The sequence below is a fragment of the Cydia strobilella genome, chromosome 21, assembly GCF_947568885.1.
Source record: "Cydia strobilella chromosome 21, ilCydStro3.1, whole genome shotgun sequence".
NCBI classification, from domain to species: Eukaryota; Metazoa; Arthropoda; class Insecta; order Lepidoptera; family Tortricidae; genus Cydia; species Cydia strobilella.
In genome coordinates, this window is record NC_086061.1 from 139,680 (window position 1) to 165,876 (window position 26,197).

A 26,197-nucleotide genomic window follows, 5' to 3' on the forward strand; every position below is an offset into this window, starting at 1 on the left:
ACTCTCGTATAGAGGGCGTTGACGGTTTCGTTTGTTATTTATAATTTTAACGCATATCAGTGAAAGAAAATCATATAAAAATAATTAATGCAAATAAAAAAATAATTTATCCATATTTTAATACATTTTAACATATTTTAATACATTTTAACATATTTTTATAAATCTTCATTTTTAGTTTTAAAGTATGTCGATAGATGGCAGTGAATTTACAGCGGTTACAAAATTTACTATGACAGTACTACTCTATCTTATTATATCCTCTTTGGTTGTACTGAGGGTGCGTGACACCGGTTCGCGGTAGGCCCTCTGGCCCCATTCTTATGGCCCGTAAGGCCCGTCCTTAGTTATGTATTTGTATATGTCAATAAGTAGATCACACTTAGCAGACAATAATATTTTAAAGTGTTGCACAATAAGAATGAATAGGTGTATACTAGGTTGTAGGGTGTATACTAGGGTATACCTGCTAGAGATGTATATCTGAATTGTACCTACAGTTCACCAACGATATAGCCATTTTAGGGTTCCATGGCCAAAATGGCAAAAACGGTAGGTACCCCCATAGTTTCATCATGTCCACCTGTCCTGTCTGTCTGTCCATATATCACAGCCATTTTAGTCGAAAACTGTAAATTAATGTAATGTTGAATGTATGTTATAATGTAAGCTGATTCTTGATTATTTTAGTTGTTAGGTAGTATTAAAATCCAAAAACATTTATTTAACTATAAAAATATTTGCATAAACTGGGCAGTTAATTTGTTTGAACTGTTCACTACTAAAAGTAGTGCAAAATGCAACTAAAATGTCGCTTTGTCCGACCATAGAGTAACTTATACTAGAGCGGTACTGTCATAGTAAATTTTGTAACCACAGTAAATTCACTGCCATCTATGACACACTTTAAAACTAAAAATGAAGATTTATAAAAATACGATAGAATGTATTTAAATATAGATAAATGATTTTTTTATATGCATTAATTATTTTTATGATTTTGACCCATGTTCTTTCACTGATATGCGTTAAAATTGTTAAATAAGAAACGAAACCGTCAACGCCATCTATACGACTGTAGGCCAAAACTAGTAGCGCCCTCTGAACGAGAATTAAATTTTCTTGATTTTCGAGGCACGTTTTTTCCTTAGACTGTATCCATCTATTACGGAGTTATATCTATCTTTGGTCCGACTAAATTGAGTTGCGGTAATTGACAATCGTGACTTCACCATTCAATAGTCAATTGCCAACTTTTCACTAAATCACGATTCAACTCTTGAAACGATCGCAGTAAGATCTATTTTCCATTGAGATACCTGCCTCTACTTCTAATTTGGATGGCGTCAGATAAATCTAACGTTTTATCGTTGAATGTGTCAATAAGAGGTAATTTACATACAATATGAGTGAATTGAGTGAAGAATAAAGTGTGCTGATGTATGTAGGTCTAGTATAATAGTGCCTACCAAAAAGTGCTTATTTAACGTAATGGTTTACAGACTAGTACACAGGCAGACATTATACCAAAGATAGATATAACTCCGTAATAGATGGATACAGTCTAAGGAAAAAACGTGCCTCGAAAATCACGAAAATTTGATTCTCGATCAGATGGCGCCACTAGTTTTGGCCTACACTCGTATAGAGGGCGTTGACTGTTTCGTTTGTTATTTATAATTTTAACGCATACCAGTGAAAGAACTTGGGTTAAAATCATATAAAAATAATTAATGCAAATAAAAAAATCATTTATCCATATGTAAATACATTTTATCGTATTTTTATAAATATTTATTTTTAGTTTTAAAGTGTGTCGATAGATGACAGTGAATTTACTGGGGTTACAGAATTTACTATGACAGTACCGCTCTAGTATAAGTTACTCTATGATTATACGAATCCTATTTAAGTAAAAATGCAACGAATCATTGAATTTTTATCAACCATACATGTCCGTCTTTGGATACGTACCAAATTTCAACTTAATTGGTCCAGTAGTTTCGGAGAAAATAGGCTGTGACAGACGGACAGACAGACGCACAAGTAATCCTATAAGGGTTCCGTTTTTTTCCTTTTGAGGTACGGAACCCTAAAAAAACAAGTACATAAGTACAATTTTCATGTGGTTGGCAACACCAATGTTACTTGTTACTTACTAGTCCTACTGTAATGGTCACGCAAAAGAAGAAACGATTTGATAAACGGAGCACACAATATATATTTCTATATATATATATAAAGGGAAAATTTACATTAATAGGTCTTGGTTTGACGAGGATGTTTTTAAGACTACCATGGTAACGTATTCAACTTTTTACAGTGACATAGTTCTAAAACAAAGTATAAATAAAATAAGAATATAAACCTTATATAAACATTTTTTTCTACTCGTCGAGTATAATCTGTGTATTAGAACTTCATAAGCAACACTACAACCTTACTCTTTTCAACGTTGGATAGTCTATGGCACTTCCGACTCAAGTATAAGAATTTTATCGATACGGTTTAGTCAATTATAAAAATTTTGAAAATAGAACTTCATACATTTCGATTAAATATTTCTTGTTTAAGGAGACTCGATTCAATGCAAATTAGCCTACTTAAACACGCTGCTGCGTCGCATCTGCTTTGTGATTGGTTGACTAACAAAAACATTTTATTTTATGTTGTAGTAGAAACAATTGCTTCATAAGTCAGAAACGCGCATGTGACACCCTTCATATAGCAACATCCATACCCTACGAAAACCGCTTAGCGTTGCTTGTTAGTCTCCATAGGCTACGGTGGCCAAAATCGAGAAAAAAACTGTCTTAAAATTGAATTTAGCAAGGAGCAGGTACCAGGGCCTCATGAGTTACGAGGAGGTGTCGTTGACCAACCCGCCGGGGGCGCCGGGCCCGGCGGCCGGGCGCGTACGAGTATGAAGGTATCGCGGGCTGCGGCAGCTCGCGTATCTTAGCTGTATTCTTTTGGTTTGTTTACCTATATGATTCTACTAGTTGAAAGTATTATTTTTTTGACTCGTAGAAAAAGTATTGTATACAATAGTGATATAATCAAGCTTTTCAATCTCGTACCTTAACTTAAGCAACTCAGCAAGCTTCGTTGCTTAAACACGGTACTCGACTGAAAAGCTCTCTATTATATCACGATTGTATAAAATACTATTATAAAAGTAGAGCAGAATACGTCACACCTACTTTTCTCCAGGCACGCTGCCCCTGAGCCCCGAGACGCAGCGGATGCTGCCCATCGAGTACGACTCGGACGCGCCCCTGCCCGACAGGTTCGACGCTCGGCAGCGCTGGCCCGGCTACATCACGCCCATCGTCGACCAGGGCTGGTGCGGCTCCGACTGGGCCGTGTCCATCGCCTCAATCGCATCGGACCGGTGAGTGTGACGCTCCTTACCGGACAGACCGAAGCTCGGCGGCGCTGCCACGGCTACAACATGGTGGCTTAGTGGTGTTGCCTCATTCGTTTCCGGCCTGTGTGAAAGTAAATAATCCAAAAATTCCAGTAGATACGATACAGAAGGGTAAACATAATAAACAGTCACAAAAACTAACGTTGCAAGTGAAAGTTTCATGGTAGGTATGTACCTAACGCAAGTCATAGCTATATAGCTAGCATTCAGTAGCTCGTAATAATGAAAGTGACTGAAGAGCAAAACAAAGTCACCCGGAACCTCTGCCCACATTGAATGGCCAAACTAAGTGGATCAGGTTTGAGGACCTCGCGTAGGATGCGATATACTAAGGCTCCAGCAAAAAGGTGTATATCTTGAAAATATTGATCCACTTAGACCCTTATTTCTCTGAATCCGTACAATTATTGCAGATTATGTTCGCATACCTTAGCAGGATTGTGACTGATTTTGTTGCGAATTGTAATTCATTCGATTAGGCTAGTTATAAATGATTTAAGAAACAAGTATTGAAATTAAAATTTCATTTTTGGCGTAAAGCGAATCCAAATACAGTCACTATGATGAGCTGTCAATTAGTTACGGTTGTTCCACCCTGTGAACCCTGTCATGGTATAAAATATTCCATCAAAATCGTTACATGTAAAAAGATACAAGTCTCGCAACGCAATTCTTCTACTAAAAAAAGTTTTGATATGTAATGTGAAACCAAGTCGGTTATTTTAGTCAGTGCCAGGTTACCATTGTATTACACTGGTTCAATGTACCAAAAGTACGTACCGATGGAATACAGATGTAGGCCCTCATTTTAAATGCAGAACTTCAAGTGTAATCAATCTTGAACCATAGGTCAGTGCCTCGAAGGTAAACAGTTTAATAGGTGAATATGCGCTTGCCTCATAAAATCTTTAGAAACGTATGACATATAGTCAATTTAGTGATTTATTGTTCCGATTGTCGCAATCTATGGAAGTGATCAATTACACTATTGAAAATTTAACTTTTATCCGGTGGGCGTTCGCATGATGTCGATAAATCATATTGATAGGCTATAAGGCTTATATGACTCCGCAGAGTGACAGATTTAAACATTTCCTATAAATTTACGTTGATGTGGATTTATGGCAGCAAAAGCTTGATCTGTCATATTATGATTTCCGGCCACCATAAAACTGTAATTCAAACCAGCCAAGAGCGTATCTCTGTGCTGAAGTTGCAGAGGGAACATACTTTTGGATTTTCTTAGCAATTATTTCCAAAAATATATTTTCTCTACCAAAAAATAGATTGTCAGATCCCTTATTCTTGTATAGTTAGTTAGTTATGCTGGGCATTTTCCGCAAATCGACATCCAATGTGCCTATTTTGCGTGAAACGAGGTAGCGCTACTCTAACCACCCCAGCTCCTCCACGAAGCCTAGCAAAGTCTTCAGGTTGCTAGTTGCCTCTTTTAGTGTGCATGGATTACCTAGGTATTTGCTCCTATACACTTCTACCTGTTTACAGTCTAGGAGAATATGTTTTGTTGTTTCTTCTTCTTCCATGCACGCTCTGCACATGGGGCTGTCAGTTTTACCCATATTATGTAGGTGTTTGTTTAAAGAAAGAAAGAAAGAAAATACATTTATTTGACGCCACAACATAGTACATAAAAAAGAAAAGCATGCAGACAAAAAAAAACATTTGGACGCCAAAAAGAATCCCCACTCAGCAATACTTAGCATATAGTGCCGCGGTAAACCGCGGTTTAGTGTGTTATGTCCTGTTATTAATCCTACTATTTTACGTAGTTGGCTTCTTGGTGTTTTCAGTAATATTTTGGTAAGCTTGTGGTTCAGTTCCGGTAGAATTTCTTTGGTTTGCCTGCATGTCTTCAATTCAGTCCAGTACTTGTTGTGCAGTTGTCTGTGATGTTGTTCTAGCTGGTTGTGTATGTAGGATATTGGTAGAGGCATAATTGGCTCGGGTCCATATTATAGGTATATTCTTGTATTAAAACCTGTCCAACTGTTGTGAAGTTAGAGCTCACAGGCGTGTAGAGTTAGAAGCTTGGCTCTACATGTAACCAGATAACTTTCTGACAGTGCGAGCCATATGGTCTCGTCTTGGCAACATATTACATGAAAATGTTTTTGGTTAGATATACAGATATAGTGTAACTATGCGGGTTCCTCTTAGTTAACTAAACCCTAAAACATCGGTGTCGGATGTCACGCAGCCGGGCAAAGACGGACCCGCTTCATCTATTTGGACCAGTCAGAATCTTGCCGCAGCGAATTGGCAACAAAAAAACCGGCCATGTGCGAGTCGGACTGGCGTTTCAAGGGTTCCGTATATTACACAATTTAAACAATGTATTTTTTATGTGAAACGTGAGGGAAATGTCTTTAAAAAAACCTGTAGGGGTCGGATCAAAAACTAAGTAATTAAGTCCGACTCACGCTTGACTGCACATTTCTAATAGGTTTTCCTGTGATCTATAGGTAAAGATCTATTTTGTGTATTTTTTTCAAAATTTTAGACCCAGAAGTTTCGGAGATAAAGGGGGGGATGGTAATTTTTTGCCTATTTTCTTGAATAACTTCTAAACTGTTTATCCTAAAATTATAAAAGAAATATATTTGAAACTCTCACAATGAGCTCTTTCATTTGATATGTAACACGATATAGTTTTAAAATAATTTTTTTTTTTAATTTTCTCATTCACCCCCAATAAGTGGCCCCCGTGTTTAAAATTCATTTGTTTACGTTACATATCCGTCTTTGGGTCACAAACTTACATATGTTTACCAAATTTCAACTTAATTGGTCCAGTAGTTTCGGAGAAAATAGGCTGTGACAGACGGACAGACGGACGCACGAGTGATCTTTTCCTTTTGAGGTACGGAACCCTAAAAAGTCTGCAAACTTGTTTCATACTATTCTCTGGTAATACAACAGCTATAAATCCTATAACCTAACTCTATCTTATAAGTGGGACTAAAATAAACAAGGGCCCTCGCAACCTGAGACTCTTGAACTAACAAGCCTCGCGTGAAGTCAGCCGATTCATTAGAATACCGAAATAGATTCTCCTAACTCGTATCATTCTTCATTAGTTGCTCCCAATGTCAACCTTAACTGGAACTAATAAGTCACATTTCATCTAAATTAATAGGTTACACGATCTCGCTATAATCTGTTTGGGTTTATTTTGTTTTGTTGTATCGTGTGAATGGAGTGGCCGTGTCGTTGGTAAGGGCGCTTGAAGTTACAAAGGAAACAAAATGTGAAGAAATATTGATTCTTAGGTCCTTTTACAAGCTTTTTATTAACTTGCAATGTACCTATGTAAGTAAGTATGCATGTAATATGTAACTATGTATGTACAGGTCAAATCTTGCAAGTTAAATTTGACCCACTCCCCGGTTAGGTTACCGATGAAGCTGAAAATTTGCGTACATATGTAAGTCGGGTGACAATGCAATACTATGGTACCATCGAGCTGATCTGATGATGGAGACAGGAGGTGGTAATAGGAACTTTTAATGTGTTGAGTGCGAAGTGCGTGGCGAGGGTATTAAGACCGATGACAACGCGCTCCGTGGGAATAAGTAGCAATGTTCGTACTAATTTTTACGATTATATTTTTTTTTATTTGTCATTCATCGTGACTTCGTTTATACTCATTACTGGAAGAGATCCAATTACTAAGCCTTAATGATTAAGGGATAAGTTCGCCTTTGTTGTATTTAATTTACTCTGTAACTGTGTAGCTTTCTTTTAAGAATAATAAAGCATATACATACATACATACGATTCTCATAACTAATGTATTCCATAGTCATAGTTATCTACACAGTGAATATGCTCGGAAAAAACACATACGGTCGGGGTGAATGCTACTTACACACATAATCTAAATCACCCCGACCATGACGAAGCGTTACTGTAGTCAGGTAAAAAGTTGTGAAGCGAAGCCTAATCCTCTAGCGAGTCTAGGGCGCGTTATCAACCCTCTACGACACTGAGAGTTAACAAAGTTTCTCAACGTGTTACAGATTCGGCATAATGTCGAACGGCGCCGAGAGCCTGGTGCTGTCTCCACAGACGCTGCTGTCTTGCAACCGACGGCACCAGCGCGGCTGCGGCGGTGGCAACATCGACGTGGCATGGAACTTCGCGGGCGAACATGGGTGAGCAGACTACAATCCCTTCCTTACCGAATCAGGCCAGCGAGAATGTAAAGAGTTCGAGCGTTTTTAACGGACTTCAAGATTTCAAAATGTGTTTTTTTTTTGTTTTTTTTTTTGCGTTTGTTACTCCATATCTCATGGAGACAGAACGCTCTGACCAACTTCAGCGTCCAACATGTTACAAAACATTAAAAAAGTTATTGTCTAAGTGTTAGGCCCTAATAGTCCAGTGTTCTGATAATGAAACATTTAAAATGTGCAGTTAAATGCTGGGTGTTGCTACGGCAAGCCATCTTTCTTATTACACCATTGTTATATACAATGTGTGGCCTGTAATAGGAGCAAAAAATTCAACTGTAGGCTGTACTCCTCATACCGACCAACATTTGTTCAGCGACTTTTAAAAATAACTTGTGTTTTGATTTTTAATACACTAAAGTTTTTTCCAAGAAGCAATAAAAAAAATATATATTTATTTTCAGACAGTTACAGTCCATAGTTGTTAGTATTAACTTACAGGCTATGTTATGTTACAGAACAGTACCTACACTAAATTACACACATGAAACTACACACTAATAAATTACAAATTATTGTGGCCGATCTATCGAACTGCATGTTTGTGAACATGCAATTCGATATACCGTCCCAAAACAACCGAATCTAACCTGTTGGCTATCATTTCCAGGATCCCGTTGGAGCTCCCACGTATACGGTGTACCACTGATGCTATATTTTTCCGCATAATGGCATAAAAATCATCTACGTGCGCGTCCGCAAACATGCCAGAGGCACTACAGTATCGCGGGAGCCTCACCAGGGCCCTGAAAATGTTGTTATACTGGACCCTCAGAGAGTCAAAGGACTTCTGCTTAAAATTAGCCCACAGGCCGCCAGTGTAAAAACATTGGCAATACGCTCGGAATAAAGTAATTTTGACCTCCGTGCTACACTTAGCGAACCTGTGCGCCAACATACCGCCACGAACCGACAACGCCCTCCTCTCTCTCTCCATGTCCATGTCATCTTTTAAATCCTCTGTCACTATGTGACCTAGGTACTTGAATTGGTTAACACGGTTTAAAGCAGCATTCGCATGTATTGCGAATTTTGTTATGTTTAAGGTGTGACAGGCAACGTCAATCACAATGATAATGGCGTACATTGAAGATAATATTTATTTTGTATGAAAAATACGAAGTCTAAAGTCTTCATTATTTTTAAAAGTCGCTGAACAAATGTTGGTCAGTTTCAGGAGTATAGCCTATAGTTTAATTATTCGCTCCTATTACAGGCCACACTGTGTATGTATAAGCTTGCAGTACATAGTTAATCATGTGAACACACTAGAACTCACAGATGTTAACGTCTTCAACCTACGATGTGCTGCTACTTACCTCTGGCGGTGCCTTTACTTCCATCATTCGCGCAGGAAGTTTACGCTGGATCAAGCATTTGATTAAGAAGTTTTCAATGCTATTCTTGCAGATTGGTAGAAGAGAAATGCTTTCCATACACGGCTAAGGCCGAGAGATGTCCTTACCAGCCGCATGGGGATTTGATCCAAGATGGGTGCCGGCCGAAGGACCCGCGCCGCACGTCGCGCTACAAGGTGGGCCCACCCTACCGCCTCCTCAAGGAAGAGGACATCATGTACGACATTAGGGAGTCGGGCCCCGTTCAAGGTAAGGATACTTGCTCTACTCCCACTTTTAGAACTTTTCCTTTTATTTTAGAGTCTGTCCGAGGCCGCTTGGTACTGTGACCAAAATAAATAATCTTCTAGAACCGGCCAAAAGCAGTAAGGATCTCCATGCTCCATGCGGCAAGTCGAGCGAAACAAAGTGGCACGGCCGTACCATCCTTTTCTCGAAGCCATTCAGGCCATTTTCGACGTCCTGTAATTTTGTGCTGGCTAAAGTTAGAACCCTGAATTTTCAGTGACATATAGGGCATGATATGGCTTACATATATTCCCAAGAACATTCAATTTGAACTTATAGTTTAAGAATTATTGCACGTCAAAGTTCCTTACTTTTGTCACTGACACACTCACTCACCGATCATCATAATTCTAAGGTACTTCTAGCCAACCAACAAGCTTTAAATTTTAAACATAAGTCGTTTTTAGCTTAACAAGCCATAAAAAACCCAAAAATATTGCAATATCAGTCACGTTTTAAAGATTTAGGAACTGCATAAGTAAGTTTGTAGTCCCATATAAAAATATGCTATTACAAAGTTACTTTTGCAGTTCCAACTAATAGGTAAAGTAAAGGTCTGAGATGTACGATGCGTACAAAAATGTGTATAGTATGAGTATGGTATGGCTATCAGTATGGTAAGGATATCGATATGGTATAGGTATGAGTACGAGTATAGTGTAGGATGGGTATGAGTATGAGCTTTGAGAAAAGATGCGTCTCGCAACGCAATTCTTCTGACAAAAAAGTTTTGAGATATAATGTGATACCAAGTCGGTTATTTTAGTCAGTGCCAGGGAATGTTTAAACCGCATCGATATTATATCTTTAATTTTTAATACATATAATGACTTGGCAATCGTAACCCTGGTGCTGGGGGGAGAAGGGGGGTTTGAAGGTTCCATTTTTCGGTTTTTCACTTATATCTGGTAACTTTGCGTCTTAGCGACATGACTACTTAAACAACGAAAGCTAATTAAATTTGCTAAAAGTTTAATTCAGTCAAATTTGCGATATCTTGAATAGTTTTCGAGATATTCTCTATTGAAAGTTTATTTGGGGCTCTCAATTACACACAATAGTAGACTGAATATACCTGTAGGTATAGGTGACGTTAAATTTAAAACAGCATCTTAAGGTTTGAGGTCGTTTATCTTATTTATTTGCATCTCATGTTTAAGGTCAGATTACGAATGTTGGGCGAGGCCGATTGAGAGATAGTCGAGTGACGTATGGTTATGCGAATTGAATTTTCAAGCGACGCACAATAGGTATATAAAAGGCTAAAGGCTCTCTTGATTGTTCAAAAACTGATGAGAAAGTTGCATTTTATCCACATGTGGGCAAAGTAATCAAAAGCAAATTTTTTGTTGTTGTTCCTTATGTTGGCTGGTAGAATTGACTTTTTATATTTAATAATATTAATTTTGAATGGATTTTCTTTGATTTTGTTTGTACAGTTAGTATTTTCCTTGTGTTGGTGTGGTGAAAAAATTTGTGTTTCACTCGCTGGCAAAATTTGTTTAGCCCTCGTGCCTTGAAACCCTCGCAGCGCTCAAGATTCCATGTTTTGAGCCACTCGCTACGCTCGTGGTTCAGTTTTGGAATCATTCGCTTTCTCGGGTATCATAAACACGAGAGGACAACAACTTTCTCCCCTTGTAAAACAAATAACTATTGTCATTTTGTGCGACAGGTTAAGGATTAGGTTTCTTAAAATACAAGAGCCGAAGTGACAAAACGAGACAAGTCTCGTTTTGTAGAACAGAGGCCCTACCGCGTAAATAGAAAATCGAAATTTCGTTATTTGCCTCGCTATCATTATTGCATAATCGAACGAATATACCAGAATTTCGATTTACAACTGACTCGTCGACATTGTTGACAGTATTAGGAATCAGCAAAGTTACACATTACTTACCGGGTGAGATTTATTTATATTATTGAGTCCAGTCCAGTTACTCGCGCAGCAATAGCATCTTGTCGCCGAGGTCGACCAAAACGACGCCCAAAGAGTTGTTAAATAAACACGGTTATATTAGGCTTTGTTAGAACAATGAGTACACTTGTGTCTATAACATTACTTCATTTGGTACCATTGTGCATTGTTTCACATACCTACTTACATTAGTAGGATTAGTTTATTTAATTTTGTAAAATAGTACACTTAAAAAGCCTGCTAATTAAGCCAAGAAACTTTTCAACACGATTTCATTGTTGACATGCATGTCTCCTCCTTTAACTTCTTGACAAGGAATTTCTTAGTATTTTTAAGGCTCCCGTTATCACATTGTTTCGAAGCGAAGCGAAGTTCTTACATTCAACTTGAAACACACGGCTGGCTAGGGGCACGTCCCGACATTTCGATGTTTTTAAGAGGAACTATCAGAGGATAGTTTGATGGACAATAACTTAAGTTTTGTTTTAATTTAAATGAAATGGGGTAAACGTGTAGTAAAGTTGAGGGCATTACATTTTACTCATTAAATTATGAGCAGACTCGATCAAGAGGTTATGGAGCAAGAAGAGCATTGAAGGCCAAAAAGCTATTTTTAATACAGTTGCTCAAAAAGTGCTACTTTTCGTGGCTGTTTAGCATGCGGAAAGTTGGTTTTCGCGAACTAGTGCTTTTTACTTTTCCAATTTTTTTTAATTTTTGCTTGTTCCAATTCATGACTACTTATTGATGAGTGTTAATATTAGTTTCCTTTAAACGTCGTAATCAACATAAAAACCTACTGTTAATGTAAGAATACGAAAAATATGCGTATTTCATATTTTATCTTACCTCTTCATCATTATAAGTATTATAACACGTTTATTTTTTAATGTTGAAAAACCGTTGTTAATAAGTTGTCTGAATGGAACGGAACACCTGTCAAAGAAGAGGCGTATTTTCTTACTGCAAGAATGTTTTAAGTTTCCAAAGGCAACATTCGATATTGTTTTTATAAATGTACGATACACAAATAATCGTAAATAACGATATTTAAGTAATAATAGTACAATGTTTTAATATTTACAATTGTTTCTGTCTTATAGAACATGCATTTGAAAAAAAACCTTTCATTGAAGTGGGTTCAATAAAAATCTATTCTAGTCGAATAAAAGCTAGAAAAACACCTCTTCATAATGTCAATGTCAATGATGTCACAGAATTAATAATATAAAAGTTTCGAATTCCATTCCTTACTTGTTGCTTTTATTATTTTTTCGCAACTGTATTAAAAAATGTCGTTCGATACACGTGCGGAAATGTCATTCTTCACTCGTCCCGAGTCTTGCCACTCACCTACGGCTCGTGGCAAGATGTCTCGGTACTCGTGAAGTAATGACATACTTTCCGCACTAGCATCGAAATGTACTATTGAGAGGGGTCTTGCTATTCTGGTCATCTTATTTACTAGAAAGTATGACCGAGCTTGGTATCAAATGAAATCGCTCGGTTTACACATTTATAATATTGTTTTTAGGGTTCCGTACCTCAAAAGGAAAAAACGGAACCCTTATAGGATCACTCGTGCGTCTGTCTGCCTGCCTGCCTGTCTGTCTGTCTGTCTGTCCGTCTGTCACAACCTATTCTCTCCGAAACTACTGGACCAATTAAGTTGAAATTTGGTACACATATGTAAGTTTGTGACCCAAAGATGTACATGTAACGTAAACATATTAATTTTAAACACGGGGGCCACTTTTGGGGGGTAAATTAGAAAATTAAAAAATAAAGTTTGTCAAACTATATCGTGTTACATATCAAATGAAAGAGCTCATTGTGAGAATTTAGTAGAAGTAGAAGTTTTTAAAATTTTAAGATAAATAGTTTAGAAGTTATTTGAGAAAATAGGCAAAAATGACCATTCCCCCCTTTATCTCCGAAACTAATACACAAAATAGATCTTTACCTATAGATCACCGGAAAACCTATTAGAAATGTGCAGTCAAGCGTGAGTCGGACTTAATTACTTAGTTTTTGATCCGACCCCTACGGGTTTTTTAAAGACATTTCACATAAAAAATACATTGTTTAAATTGTGTAATGTACGGAACCCTTTGGAACGCGAGTCCGACTCGCACTTGGCCGGGTTTATTTGCGATTTTAAAATAAGTAGGTAGCAAGATAAAAACGAAATAAAATAAACATATATAGGTAGGTATTTGCAAAGATAGATATAACTCCGTAATAGATGGATACAGTCTAAGGAAAAAACGTGCCTCGAAAATCAAGAAAATTTGACTCTCGATCAGAGGGCGCTATTAGCTTTGGCCTACTGTCGTATAGATGGCGTTGACGGTTTCGTTTGTTATTTACCAATTTTTACGCATATCAGTGAAAGAACATGGGTCAAAATCATAAAAATAATTAATGCAAATAAAAGAAATCATTTATCCATATTTAAATACATTTTATCGTATTTTTATGAATCCTCATTTTTAGTTTTAAAGTGTGTCATAGATGGCAGTGAATTTACTGTGGTTACAAAATTTACTATGACAGTACCGCTCTAGTATAAGTTACTCTATGGTATTTGACAAGAAAAATCACAGTTTACCACAGTTACAGTTTATTTATTTTAATTTCTATGGTGACAAATCTATCAGTTAAGGGCTCCACAGACGTTGCAATAAATCGCACGTGGTTTTCGATCCTTTGCCGACTAAGTAGGTGCATTAAATTAATCTCTAGCTATATTTTTGGCGAACCGCGAGTTCTCAGTTCGGGGCGAACTAATAGTATACACATTATTGTGATTTATATGACTATTTGTATTAGTAAAGATTTACATTATTTTACAAATTGATCTGGCTGGCTGTGGTGATTGATTAGTGGTACAGTGTTACTATGACAAACACGTAAGTATTTCACATTAGAACTAGGTAGTAGTTTAATTTATGTTATAATTAGGTACCTAGTAACTATTTCTTGTGTTTGTAAGTAAAGGTGTTTGCTATACATAATTATTGAGTAGGTATGTACCTATAACTTAATTTGTAGCGAGTGACATCATAGCCACTCTCAAATTTCCAGCTACAACTACTTGACACTTGGAGTGTATGAATTGAAGTGGTTGCTGATTCGCGGGCGTTTACGTTATCATTATAAAATATCAACAACTAAATTTTAGTAAAGTAACATGGACAAATATAACATAGCCTGTATGTAAAAACTAGCCAAGTCAAATCCTGAACTTTTATTACATCCCAAGTAAACTAGAACTTGGCAGTTGGCACCCATATACTTAGATGTCATTGTTTTGCCAGCGAAGTCAACAACGACGCACATTTTTTAAATTCAACTTGGCTCTCATTTCACATTTATGTTTTTTATAATATATCGCAGCTATGAAAACATGTCGTGTCTTACAGGGGCCTAAAGAACCTGGCCGAGGACCGAGAAAACTGGCGCATACTCCACCGACAAGAGCCATGCTCTTAAATTATGAATGAATGAATGAAAACATACTTATATCATTGAATCGTGGAAGAAAGTGGTAAACACCCTGATTTTTATGGGAGTATACCTATATTCTTAATAAATTCCAAATGTGTATGCCACAGAATTCAATAATTATTTATTTAATTTTAATTTATTTTAAATTTTAATTCAGGCAACAAGGCCCATATTACATATACCTTAAAAGACTAACATACATATAAATTTAATAAACATAAAAACTAAACACGCCGTGTTTAGTTTTTATGTTATTGTGTGTAAAATCGTCTGGTCTTGTGTCGGAGTCGGCAGTTTGCCCCGGAACCTCCCGGGATTATGTCACTGTACATAAAACTAGATGCAATTCACCTCATTTTAAAATTAGTTAGTTACACAAACCTACTACTAGCGCCATCTCGTGACAGAAAAGAAACCTAATTGCAATGTATATCGTTGTTACACTCGATTATGTATGTTTTGAGGAACATTATGTTTTTTTTTATGCAACAAATTGAAAATAATCTAATTAAGAGCTATGTTGTCATTTCATAACTGTAAAACCATTTAAAATTGATAAATCTTACACCTCGATTTTCACACATATCTAATTATCTAATAGTTCTTTAAGCTCAATAAATGCAAAAGGGTAGATTCTACAAGGAAACCACTAAACTGTGGCGCATTCATTAAAAACGTAGCCGCCTAATGGTATTTTAGCTAGTTTTCAAAATGACTTTTGATCTAATTATACCTTTAACGCCATCTCTTGACAAAAAAATACTAGTGGTACCTAAAATAATTATAATTTGTGAATATTTTAACAAGAAATCTTAATTTTACGCAATGCTTAGGAGAGGACAGATACTTGGAAATTTTTTCTTATATTTAGGTAGTCGTCATTCTTCACGGTAATGTTGGCGAACACGTTCGACAATATTTTTTTAAATAGAATTTTAATTTAGCGACGCATCGGATTTTCTATTGGTCTTAATGATAAAAGTGAAATTTGTATGAATAAAAAAAATTAAATATGTCCCATTCTCCCATTGATGATATTTAAAAATTGTACCTATATGCATGCAAATGCATGGTACAGAACCAATTTGAACACGTAGTGCCATCTATCCTTAAAACTAGGACTAAACTTCAACAACTGAATACCGAGGACGGATTTTTATTACACTTTCATATACGTTTTATCCAAGTTACTTTTTGTAGCCTTTTAATAGCAATAGAATAATAAAATTATAATTGACCGAGCGAAGGCGAAGGTCTCCGTTTCAGTTTGGGCAAAAATGTTTTCGTATATCCAGATGTTCTCGTCGCGGTCGCATTTCTCAACCGAATATCATGAAATTTTGTGAGTAGGTTTATTATTAACCGACTTCAAGATTTCAAAAGGAGGTTCTCAATTCGGTTAGTGTGTTTTTTTTAACCCTTAAATGCATGATTTTTTGTATAACTTTTTAATAAATTGAAATAGATGTGTCATGCTGTATAAAAGTAATAAATGTGATTTTGGATAGCTGCATATTGAGCCACGGACCATCAAATATACGATGCATATATACATCATTATGCATTTAAGGGTTAATGTTGGTTACTCCATAACCGTCATTTCTGGACCGATTTTGAAAATTCTTTTTTTGATTGTAAGTATATACATACAGATTGGTCCCGTTTGTGTCAAAACGCAGTTCTGATGATGGGATCCATTGGGAATCGAGGGAACTCCTCAAATGTTAAAGGCATACATATAGTGATTTTAGTATTTTCATCAACAAATCAAACACATTTATAAAGTGACATTTGATGAAGTGGAACTACTGATGATGATCAGAATGGAACTCTTTAATGACGCATAGTTTAGGTTATGCGATTTGCCCTCTTTTTAACCGACTTCAATTTCTTAGAAGGAGGAGGTTCTGTATTCGGTTGTGGCTATTTTTTTTTTTTTTTTTATGTATGTTCACCGATTATTCCGAGACCCGTAGTCCGATTTGAGTAATTCTTTTTTTGGTCGAAAGGAGCTACTTCCAAGTTGGTCCCATATTAATCTGGTTCTGATCTGATGATGGGATCCCTGAGGAATTGAGGGAACTCCTCAATTTTTAAAGGCACATGTATGGTCATTTGGGTGTTTTCATAAGCAACTTGAGCATTTTCTCTCGAAAACGACCAATTTGATGAATTGCACCTGATGATGATGATTGTTTTGAAGATAGTGATGATGATTTTTTTAATGTAGGATGTTCAGCGATTACTCCGAGACCCGTGGTCCGACTTGAACAATTCTTTTTTTGTTTGAAAGGAACTACCTCCAAGGTGGTCCCACATTAATCTGGTGCTGTTCTGATGATGGGATCCATGAGGAATTGAGGGAACTCCTCAATTTTTAAAGGCACATGTATGGTGATTTGGTCTTTTTCTTAAGCACCTTGAGCATTTTTTCTCGAAAACCACCAATTTGATGAAGTGGAGCTGATGATGATGATTGTTTTGATGATAATGATTTCAGCGATTACTCCGGCACCCATGATCCGATTTGAGTTATTCTTTTTCTGTTTGAAAGAAGTTACCTCTCCAAGGTGTTTTCGTAATATTTTTGGTTTTGATCTGATGATGGAATCCGTGAGGAATTGAGGGAACTCCTCAATTTTTAAAGGCACGTGTATGGTAATTTCGGTGTTTTCTAAAGTAACTCAAGCATTTCCTCCCCAAAACCACCAATTTGATGTAGTACAACTGTAGCCTAACCACGAGTTTGACACTAAATATTCTTCGTAACTTACTCTGTACACTAATATGCTAGTACGAGCGAGATGCATAAACAGTAAGTTACGCAAACGATAGCGAATATATCAATGTCAAACTCGTGGTAAGGCTACTGATACCTTCTCTCGTATGTGTATTATGATTTTTGATGTAGGTAGTGTTGGAAACAACCAAAGAGACTGAGAAGTGAAGGTAGAGGGTATTAGTGTTTGGGGGGTTTGAGGTTGGGGGTTGAGGGGAGGTGAGTTGATGGGTCGGGGATTGTGGGGTTGGGAGTTAAGGGATTGGGGGTTAGGGTTAGGAGTTAAGGGGTCTGGGGTTAGGGGTCGGGGAATGGCGGTTGAAGGGTTGGTGGTTTAGGGTCGAGGGGTTCAGTGATCAGGGGTTGATGTGCTGTGAGGTTGAGTGATCGCCGGGTTTGAGGGATTGGGTCAGTGGCGGGGCGGAGAATGGATTTAGTGACAGGAATGATTTCCCAGACGGACTCGAGGAAAATTCTGATTATTTAATAAAGTTTACGAATTTACAGTTAAACATCATTATGTTTTTCATTCATGCGTCACGCTCTTAAAAATGTCTTAAAACTAAAAATGGAAAAATAAAAACTTTTATAAAAAAAAAGATAAACCGACTTCAAAAAGGATGAAATAAAATATTATCCTTTTTAGGGTTCCGTGTTTAAGTATATGCGTTACCAACTGATATTTTTGAAGTCGGTGCCAAGCCAAGTACTCCAAGTAGTAACAATACCAGTCAAAAATAATCAGCTTTATGTCTATAAATCCCATTACAACTGTACAAATATTATAAACGTGAAAGCAATTATGTCTGCCTCTTTGTTACCTTTTCATGGCTAAACAACTGAACCGCTTTAGCTGAAATTTTGCATGAAGGTTCCTTGAATTGTTTTATATTTTGAAATGTAGTCCTCTGGATAAACGACAGAAAATAACTCAGTTCCAATCCCACACTTGCGTGCTATGACTGTTCAAGAATTAGTAAGAAATGCTCTTTAAAAAAATACGACAAAACGTATTAGATTTACACTAACGACGTGCCGACAAGCATGGTACGAACTGCGCCAAGAAGGTTCAACCGTGTGTTCTGTTCTGAGGTGTACAGAAAGTTTGTTTATTGTCGTCGTGTACGCTGCGTCTTACATAGGCGAACACTCGCGAACGCGAAGCGAAGCGACGCGGCACGGCGCGGCTGGCCCAAGGCGTTCGCGTTCGCAACGAGATCGCCCACGTAGGACACTTCTATATCTATGTATCTTTATCGAATTGCACCAAAATCACTATGAATATATGGTTTAAAATTTGGCTTGGCACCGACTTCAAAAATATCAGTTGGTAACGCATATACTTAAACACGGAACCCTAAAAAGGATAATATTTTATTTCATCCTTTTTGAAGTCGGTTTATCTTTTTTTTTATAAAAGTTTTTATTTATGTTTGTTAAGCAACTTAAGTTTTCAAGACACATTTTTGTCAACCATTTTTGTCAAGTTTTCCCGAGGGGCTACAGTATGGGGTTCTTCAAAAAAGGAGTGTACAGGTTTTTAAAGGGTCGCCAACGCGCGTGTAATATCTCCGGTGTTGCAGGCGTCCATAGGCTACGGTAACTGCTTACCATCAGGCGGGTCGTAGCGCTTGATTGCCACCGACGTGGTATAAAAAAAAGCTCGAGTTCTGATGATGGGATCCATGAGGAACCGAGGGAACTCCTCAAATGTAAAAGGCATACGACATATAGTGATTTTTGTATTTTCGTCAACAAACCAACAAACAAAGTGACGCTTCATGAAGTGGAACTGGTGATGATGATCAGAATGGAATTCTTCAATGACACATAGTTCACGTTTGGCGATTTGTTCTCTTCGTTATGGACCGAGACCCAAACTTGGACCCGGACTCGGACCCGGACCCGGGTCTGGACATGGACCCCAACTCGAACCTGGACCCGGACCGAACTCGGACCCAGACTTGAATCCGGACCCCGACTCGGACCCGGACTAGGATCCGGACCCGGAAATGCTACTAGAAAAGTGGGTTAGGTGGGTGGGTGCGTTTTTAACTGCGATTCTCACAGAACAGAACTGCTATTAGAAAAGTAGGTTAGGTTAGGTTAGAACTGTGATCCTTACAGAAACGAAATGCTATCAGAAAAGTGGGATAGGTTAGGTTAGAACTACGACCCTTACAGAAACGTAATGCTACCAAAAAGTGGGTGGTTTTTACCTCCTTTTCTACATAATTAGGCAAAAGATGCTGTCTTTTTCATTTCATTGTCTGGAATCTAAGAGCGCACCTACAACAATAAGTAAACTTTCAGCGGCATCCCCCATTAAAGTCGTTTTTTTTTTTCTTAAAAATTATATTATATAATTATCGATATATCGAATTATATTTTAATTTCAATTGTGTGTTCCTGTGGTTCGAAAAGTGGTAACAAACAAAGTGGTCAAATGGCAACAGACTCACATTTACAATATTGATGTGAATGTGAGTAAAGTGGTTGTTAAACTAGTTTTATGGTTGCAGCTGTGATGACCGTGTACCAGGACTTCTTCCACTATCGAGACGGCATCTACCGGCGCAGCCGCCACGGGGACAGCAAGCTGCAGGGACTGCACAGCGTCAGGATCGTGGGCTGGGGCGAGGACCGCCAGGAAAAGTTCTGGGTAAGCTTACTACAAAAGTAGCTGGCGCAGTTGCATGGAGCGGGTGAGCGGGTTAACGATAATTGCAACTAGCCCGGACGCGTGCGACGGATTTTACCTACAATGGCACCCGCGTGTGTGCGCCCGCTCCGTGCACCCGCGCCAGCTAGCTGATGCCCTTATACTATACCTACTACAGGTATAAAGTGAGCGACTTACGAACTTGAACAAAAGGTAATCACGGTCTATATCCCGGTCAATATAAGTCTAACTTAAATAAATAAAAACACATACATAAATAGAAAAAAAAAAAAAACATAAAAAGTCTTTACCGGGATAAGAACCCAGGACCACCAGCTTCATAGACTAGAAGTCTAAAAGTAAAAACTTAAAACAACTTTAATATGACTCGGCTTTTTTGGAATTTTTATCAAAATTGGCTGATTAATTTTAACACCATGATGGAACACGTGACAGTCGCAACACAACCGTACTTAAAGTAGGTATTTAACATAGGTACATAGACTGTTATGACCCTTCCCGTGGCCGGGTTAAAGAGTTAGACGCGATTATAAATCATTACTCTCCCATCCTCATCGGCTCGTTCCAGTCAATAGGTTCGCAATTTACCAAATAACACAACCCATTTTAAAAAGTTTTCCGTCGTTTTCAGATCGTGGCGAACAGCTGGGGCACCGACTGGGGTGAGAATGGCTACTTCCGCATCGCGCGCGGCTCCAACGAGTCCGGCATCGAGTCATTCGTGGTCTCCGCCTTCAGCGACGTCACGTCCGCGTTCCTGCGCCCGTCCGTCCGCCGCACCACATAACAGAGGGGCCAACTCATCAGGCCGCTGTGTGTCGTCAGTCGCCCCTTTCAAACGTCCAGGGGGATAATGTGGTTTAATTTTACTAGGTACATTGGTTAGGTTTTGATCTGTTGTACTGTTTTGGTTTAAATGCTGTCTAGCGAGTATATGGTAACTCTGGATTCAGCGTGATCTACTTGCTCGCAACAGTAGATTTGTTCCTGTATTTTTTTCTAAGTATTCATTCTCAATTTTTGATTTCAGTGCTACCTAGTCCACAGAATAAGTAATAGTATTATCATACAGAACGGCCACGCACTGCCCCGCCCCGATTCGAATTACCTCGCCCCGCGACAGCAGATTGACGAGATTTTGGCGAACGTTCAGTTCGGTTTTTAAGCAACTTACACAATGACGCATGACGCATGACGCGTGTACAGAAATGCCGTTCACACATAGAAACGGAAATGATTTTTTCCCCTCACTAGCTCGGAAAGCCGTCTTTTATCCTTTAAAACAAGCGGGGAAAAACGCATTTTATCCACTAGTGGGGAAAGTAATTTGACCTTGGATGGAGCGTGTTTAAGTAGCTTTTGACAGATAACAAAACGTAAAACGCTCATAATAATGGTTCGTTCGATATTAATTATCATTAAATAAATGGTTTGAGAATTTAATAAAAAATACCAAATTTAGCTTTATTTAATGATTTTAAGTCATAAACCTTAAACTCCATAAGAAACATTTGTTTTTTTTTAAATGACGTTGAATGTAATTCTGAACGCATAAGTTGAGTCGATGCAATTTCAAAACGCATCGTCAGAAATGTCAACATTGTTAACAAAAATTTTCTCACCGACTCCGACACGTAAAAATACACAACTTCCAGAGTTTTCTGTTATAATATCGTATTATCGTAAAAAAATTAGTGATTCCTGGGATGAAGATGATCTAACGCCAGTGGATGTTGCACTTTCCTCGCTATAGTGAGGGGAAAAGTTTTGTGTTACACACTGGTGCAATTGTATTTTACTTCTCGTGTGTTGAAACACTCGCTACGCTCAGGATTCTATTTTAAAACCTATAGAATCCTTTCCCCTGCTCGTGTTTCAATTCCACACTCGCGGGTAAAATACAACATTGCACCCTTGTATAACAAATAACTATTGATGTATGGCGTGTCCGCCCTGTGCTGGTTCTTACATGAAAAACAAAACTTAAATTTCAGCGTTATGTGGGGGAAGTAGTCCTTTTTGCCACTGTATTGACTAATTGTGTGTGTGACCCTCAGGCACAAAGGCCACGCGCTCACACAAAAGAAATAATGGCTTTTTCCCCTCACTAGCTCGGAAAGCCGTCTTTTATCCTTTAAAACAAGCGGGGAAAAACGCATTTCATCCACTAGTGGGGAAAGTAATTTGACCTTGGATGGAGCGTGTTTAAATAGCTTTTGACAGATAACAAAACGTAAAACGCTCATAATAATGGTTACTTCCATATTAATTATCATTAAATAAATGGTTTCAGAATTTAATAAAAAAATACCAAATTTAGCTTTATTTATTATGACTTAATGATTTTAAGTCATAAACCTTAAATTCCATAAGAAACATTTGTTTTTTTAAATGATGTTGAATGTTATTCTGAACGCACAAGTTGAGTCGATGCAATTTCAAAACGCATCATCAGAAATGTCAACATTGTCAACAAAAATTATCTCACCGACTCCGACACGACAACTTCCAGAGTTTTCTGTTATAATATCGTATTATCGTTAAAAAAATGAGTGATTCCAGTGATGAAGATGATCTAACGCCTGTGGATGTTGCACTTTCCTCGCTATAGTGAGGGGAAAAGTTTTGTATTACACACGGGTGCAAATGTATTTTACTTCTCGTGTGTTTAAACACTCGCTACGCTCAGGATTCTATAGTTGAACCACTCGCTTTGCTCGTGGTTCAACTATAGAATCCCTTTCGCTTGCTCGTGTTTCAATTCCACACTCGCGGGTAAAATATAACTTTGCACCCTTGTATAACAAATAACTATTTCAGATCTAAACATTGTATGGTAAGGGTATTTTTGTACTGGAATATATAGGTATGTTGTACTTACGATCTCCAAGAGAAAGTTATTCTATTGCTAATTATGAATACTTAATCGATCGAAAACGAATTCGATGAACAGATCTTACAGAAGTATATTTAATGTGTACGTATAGTAGTGGATAAGGTATTAATACTTACTCGTATAATGCTAATAGATTATAATTAGGGACCGTTGTAGTACAGTGCCAAAACAAAGAAATAAAAATGATTGTTGGTATTTGACCACAATCTCTGGTGTGATAGTATTTTGTTTTATTTTAGCATTTTATAAATGTCTAGTCTGTAATACTGTGAAAACAGTCTGTGTATACCAATTCTTAAAAATAAAAAAATGCTCTAACATCTGTCTACATATAATTGAGTACTTTTCAGTGGATCCAGGAAGCTAATACATAGTTTTTCTCCGAATAAATAAATACTCGCGGATTTGTGAGAGAAAACTAAATCGAACCCGCTCACAAAATTTCACGAGAATCGGTTGAGAATTGCGACCTGTAGTTAGTTAGAGAACATTCGGACATACGAAAGCATTTTCGCCGCCCAAGCTGAAACGGAGACCTTGGCTAACGCTCGGTCAATTACGGGACAATCTAACACAAGTCGAGTCAATAAGGATTTTATACTTTCAAGGATCAAATGGAAAGTGCCGTATATTTTTATATTTAGGATTTTTGCATAAAAATAGCGTAAGAATAAACCATACCTTGTTAACTTTATTGAAACAGTAAGAGTATTTCTTGCTATGTATTATATCAACTGCCATTTTGATTTTTAGTAGGTACCTAGAGTCGGACCACGCTAAGTTTTCATGCCAAGTGCTACGTCAAGTAGTTTAAAGAGTTTATAGGGATTACATTGTATGCGTTTTTATTGCAAAGTTTGTGCAAAGTTAGCGTGGTCGGAGTCTATTTTAATAATTTTAGTTTACTAACTATGTATTAATTAATGATTAAATTTATGAATTATGTCGATTAAAAATACAAAAATACATGATCTTAGAAAACTCTTGTTTTAATTAATGCTCAATTACGTTACAACATAATTACAATATCGTTACCCGCTTGTCACAATTAGGCTGCCTTGAACGGTAGCTGATATCCTTTTTCACCTCAGCAGCTCAAACAAGCCTACTTTCGTCACTCCCTGGAGTGAGGAAAGTGCGACTTTCCTCACTCCAGGGAGTGAAACAATGTAGCTTTTTAATTTAGTGAAGGCCATGAACTTCATACTACGGTACGGTACGGTACGGTCCGGTCCGGTCCGGTCTCGTCTTAGTGTGCAACACGAGAGCAAAGTTATTTTACATCTCGTGTTTTTGAGTCCCGAGGAAGCGAAAGATTGTACCTTAGAATCTTTCGCTTCCGCGGGACTCAAAATAAACACTCGCAAGAAAAACCAACTTTCCTCTCTTGTTGCACAAATAACTATTTACAAGCTTTTATTTAACTTGCAATGTACCTATGTAAGTATGTATGTAAAATGTTTGTAAGGGTCAAATCTTGCAAGTTAAATTTGACCCACTTCCCGGTTTCCGATGAAGCTGATAATTTGTAAGTCGTGTGACAATGCAATATTATGGTACCATCGAGCTGATCTGATGATGAAGACAGGAGGTGGCCATAGGAACTCTGTGATAAAACAACGCAACCTAATTGTGTTTGGGGTTTTTAGAATTGTTTCGATGAGTATTACTTGCCTGTGGAAAAAAAGTACAGTCAGCGATAAAAGCTTGTACCAAAAATGAAATTTTTGCCAAAAACGTATTATTTATAACAAGCAAAACAGCTCAACCGATCATGTTCGCTATAGTTTCCATTCAAAGTATTCACGATTTCGACGAGATTTGCTATTGCAATTGTGGCGCTTATGGCAGAAGATGAGGGATAGGAACATACCCACGGAATTGACCAGCATATTCCAATATTGGTACGCAAATCAGCGCAATAGTGTACGGTGGACTAATGCACGTTCGGACTCGTACGGGTTAGAGTGTGGCGTAAGACAGGGTGGGTTGTCTTCGCCAAAGCTCTTCAACCTGTATGTGGACGGGCTTATATCGGAGTTCAGCAACACGCATGTGGGTTGTCACGTCGACGGTGTCTGTGTAAATAACATCAGCTACGCAGACGACATGGTGTTGTTGAGCCCATCGGTGAAGGCACTGAGAAGGCTCCTGAATATTTGCGAGTCCTATGCGAGCAGCCACGGATTACAATACAATGTAAACAAAAGTGAATATATGATCTTTAAGGCCGCCGGTAAAAGACCAGAAATGCCGCCACTTAATGTGCCGGATATTTTCCTCAACGGCACACCATTACAGAGGGTTTATAGATTTAAATATCTTGGGCATTATCTAACCGACGACCTTAAGGATCATTTAGATATCGAAAGAGAACGCAGGGCACTGGCGGTGAGGAGTAATATGTTGGCCCGCAGGTTTGCTCGTTGCTCGGATCAAGTTAAGATCACGCTTTTTAAAGCGTTCTGTCAGAGCTTCTATACGAGCAGCCTGTGGTTCAACTGCACTCAGAAGGCGCTCAGTGCCCTGAGGGTTCAATATAATAACGGCTTTCGGGCGTTGTTGAAGCTGCCCCGCTTCTGCAGTGCTTCTAAAATGTTTGCGGAGGCACGCACAGATGGGTTTCACGCCATAGTGCGTAAAAGAACTGCCTCGCTAGTTAGTAGGATGCGGAGCAGCTCTAACGGCATTCTAAAAATGTTTGTAGAAAAGCCTAACTCTCCCATGCACAAACATCTTAACAATTTAATGGTCATGAGTAGCTGATTTTGTCAAATTTAAGTTTATATTTTTAATGTAATTATTTTAATTTAATGTACTTGTTATTAATTTTTTACAAACATTAACAATAGATTTTAAGTAATTATGTACTCTAACCAATGGATCATAGAAATCTGAATAAAAAATTATATTATTATTATTATAACAGCCGATCTATACGCGCTGGTGGCGAGCCTGTCCTTAATATTCTCGCAGCACTCTTTAACCAGCTCATACAAGATACTCGAACTCCAGACTCCTGGAAAACTGCCATCGTCACGGTCACGTCAAGGAGACATTTCAAAACTTGCTACCTATCGCC

The 26,197-nt window shown here is 37.8% G+C and overlaps 2 protein-coding genes across 2 annotated transcripts in view; both read left to right on the forward strand.

The window, feature by feature from the left end:
• Nucleotides 1-23,115, forward strand: part of LOC134751202 (tubulointerstitial nephritis antigen-like) — a 55,909-nt gene extending 32,794 nt beyond the window's left edge. The window contains exons 5-9 of the mRNA XM_063686583.1: nucleotides 3,214-3,394; nucleotides 7,471-7,605; nucleotides 9,094-9,290; nucleotides 20,059-20,198; nucleotides 20,851-23,115. Of these exons, the coding sequence (XP_063542653.1) occupies nucleotides 3,214-3,394; nucleotides 7,471-7,605; nucleotides 9,094-9,290; nucleotides 20,059-20,198; nucleotides 20,851-21,006 (809 nt within the window). The 3' untranslated portion in view covers nucleotides 21,007-23,115. The remainder of the gene's footprint in view (nucleotides 1-3,213; nucleotides 3,395-7,470; nucleotides 7,606-9,093; nucleotides 9,291-20,058; nucleotides 20,199-20,850) is intronic.
• Nucleotides 23,116-24,969: 1,854 nt separating this feature from the next.
• On the forward strand, nucleotides 24,970-25,881 carry LOC134751225 (uncharacterized). Its single transcript, XM_063686608.1, has one exon. It carries the CDS (start codon nucleotides 24,970-24,972, stop codon nucleotides 25,879-25,881), a length of 912 nt encoding a protein of 303 aa, XP_063542678.1.
• Nucleotides 25,882-26,197: the final 316 nt, after the last annotated feature.

What these genes read in the sequence shown, in the direction of transcription:
- LOC134751225 (XM_063686608.1), top strand. Translation starts at nt 24,970, where the DNA reads ATGAGGGATAGGAACATACCCACGGAATTGACCAGCATATTCCAATAT.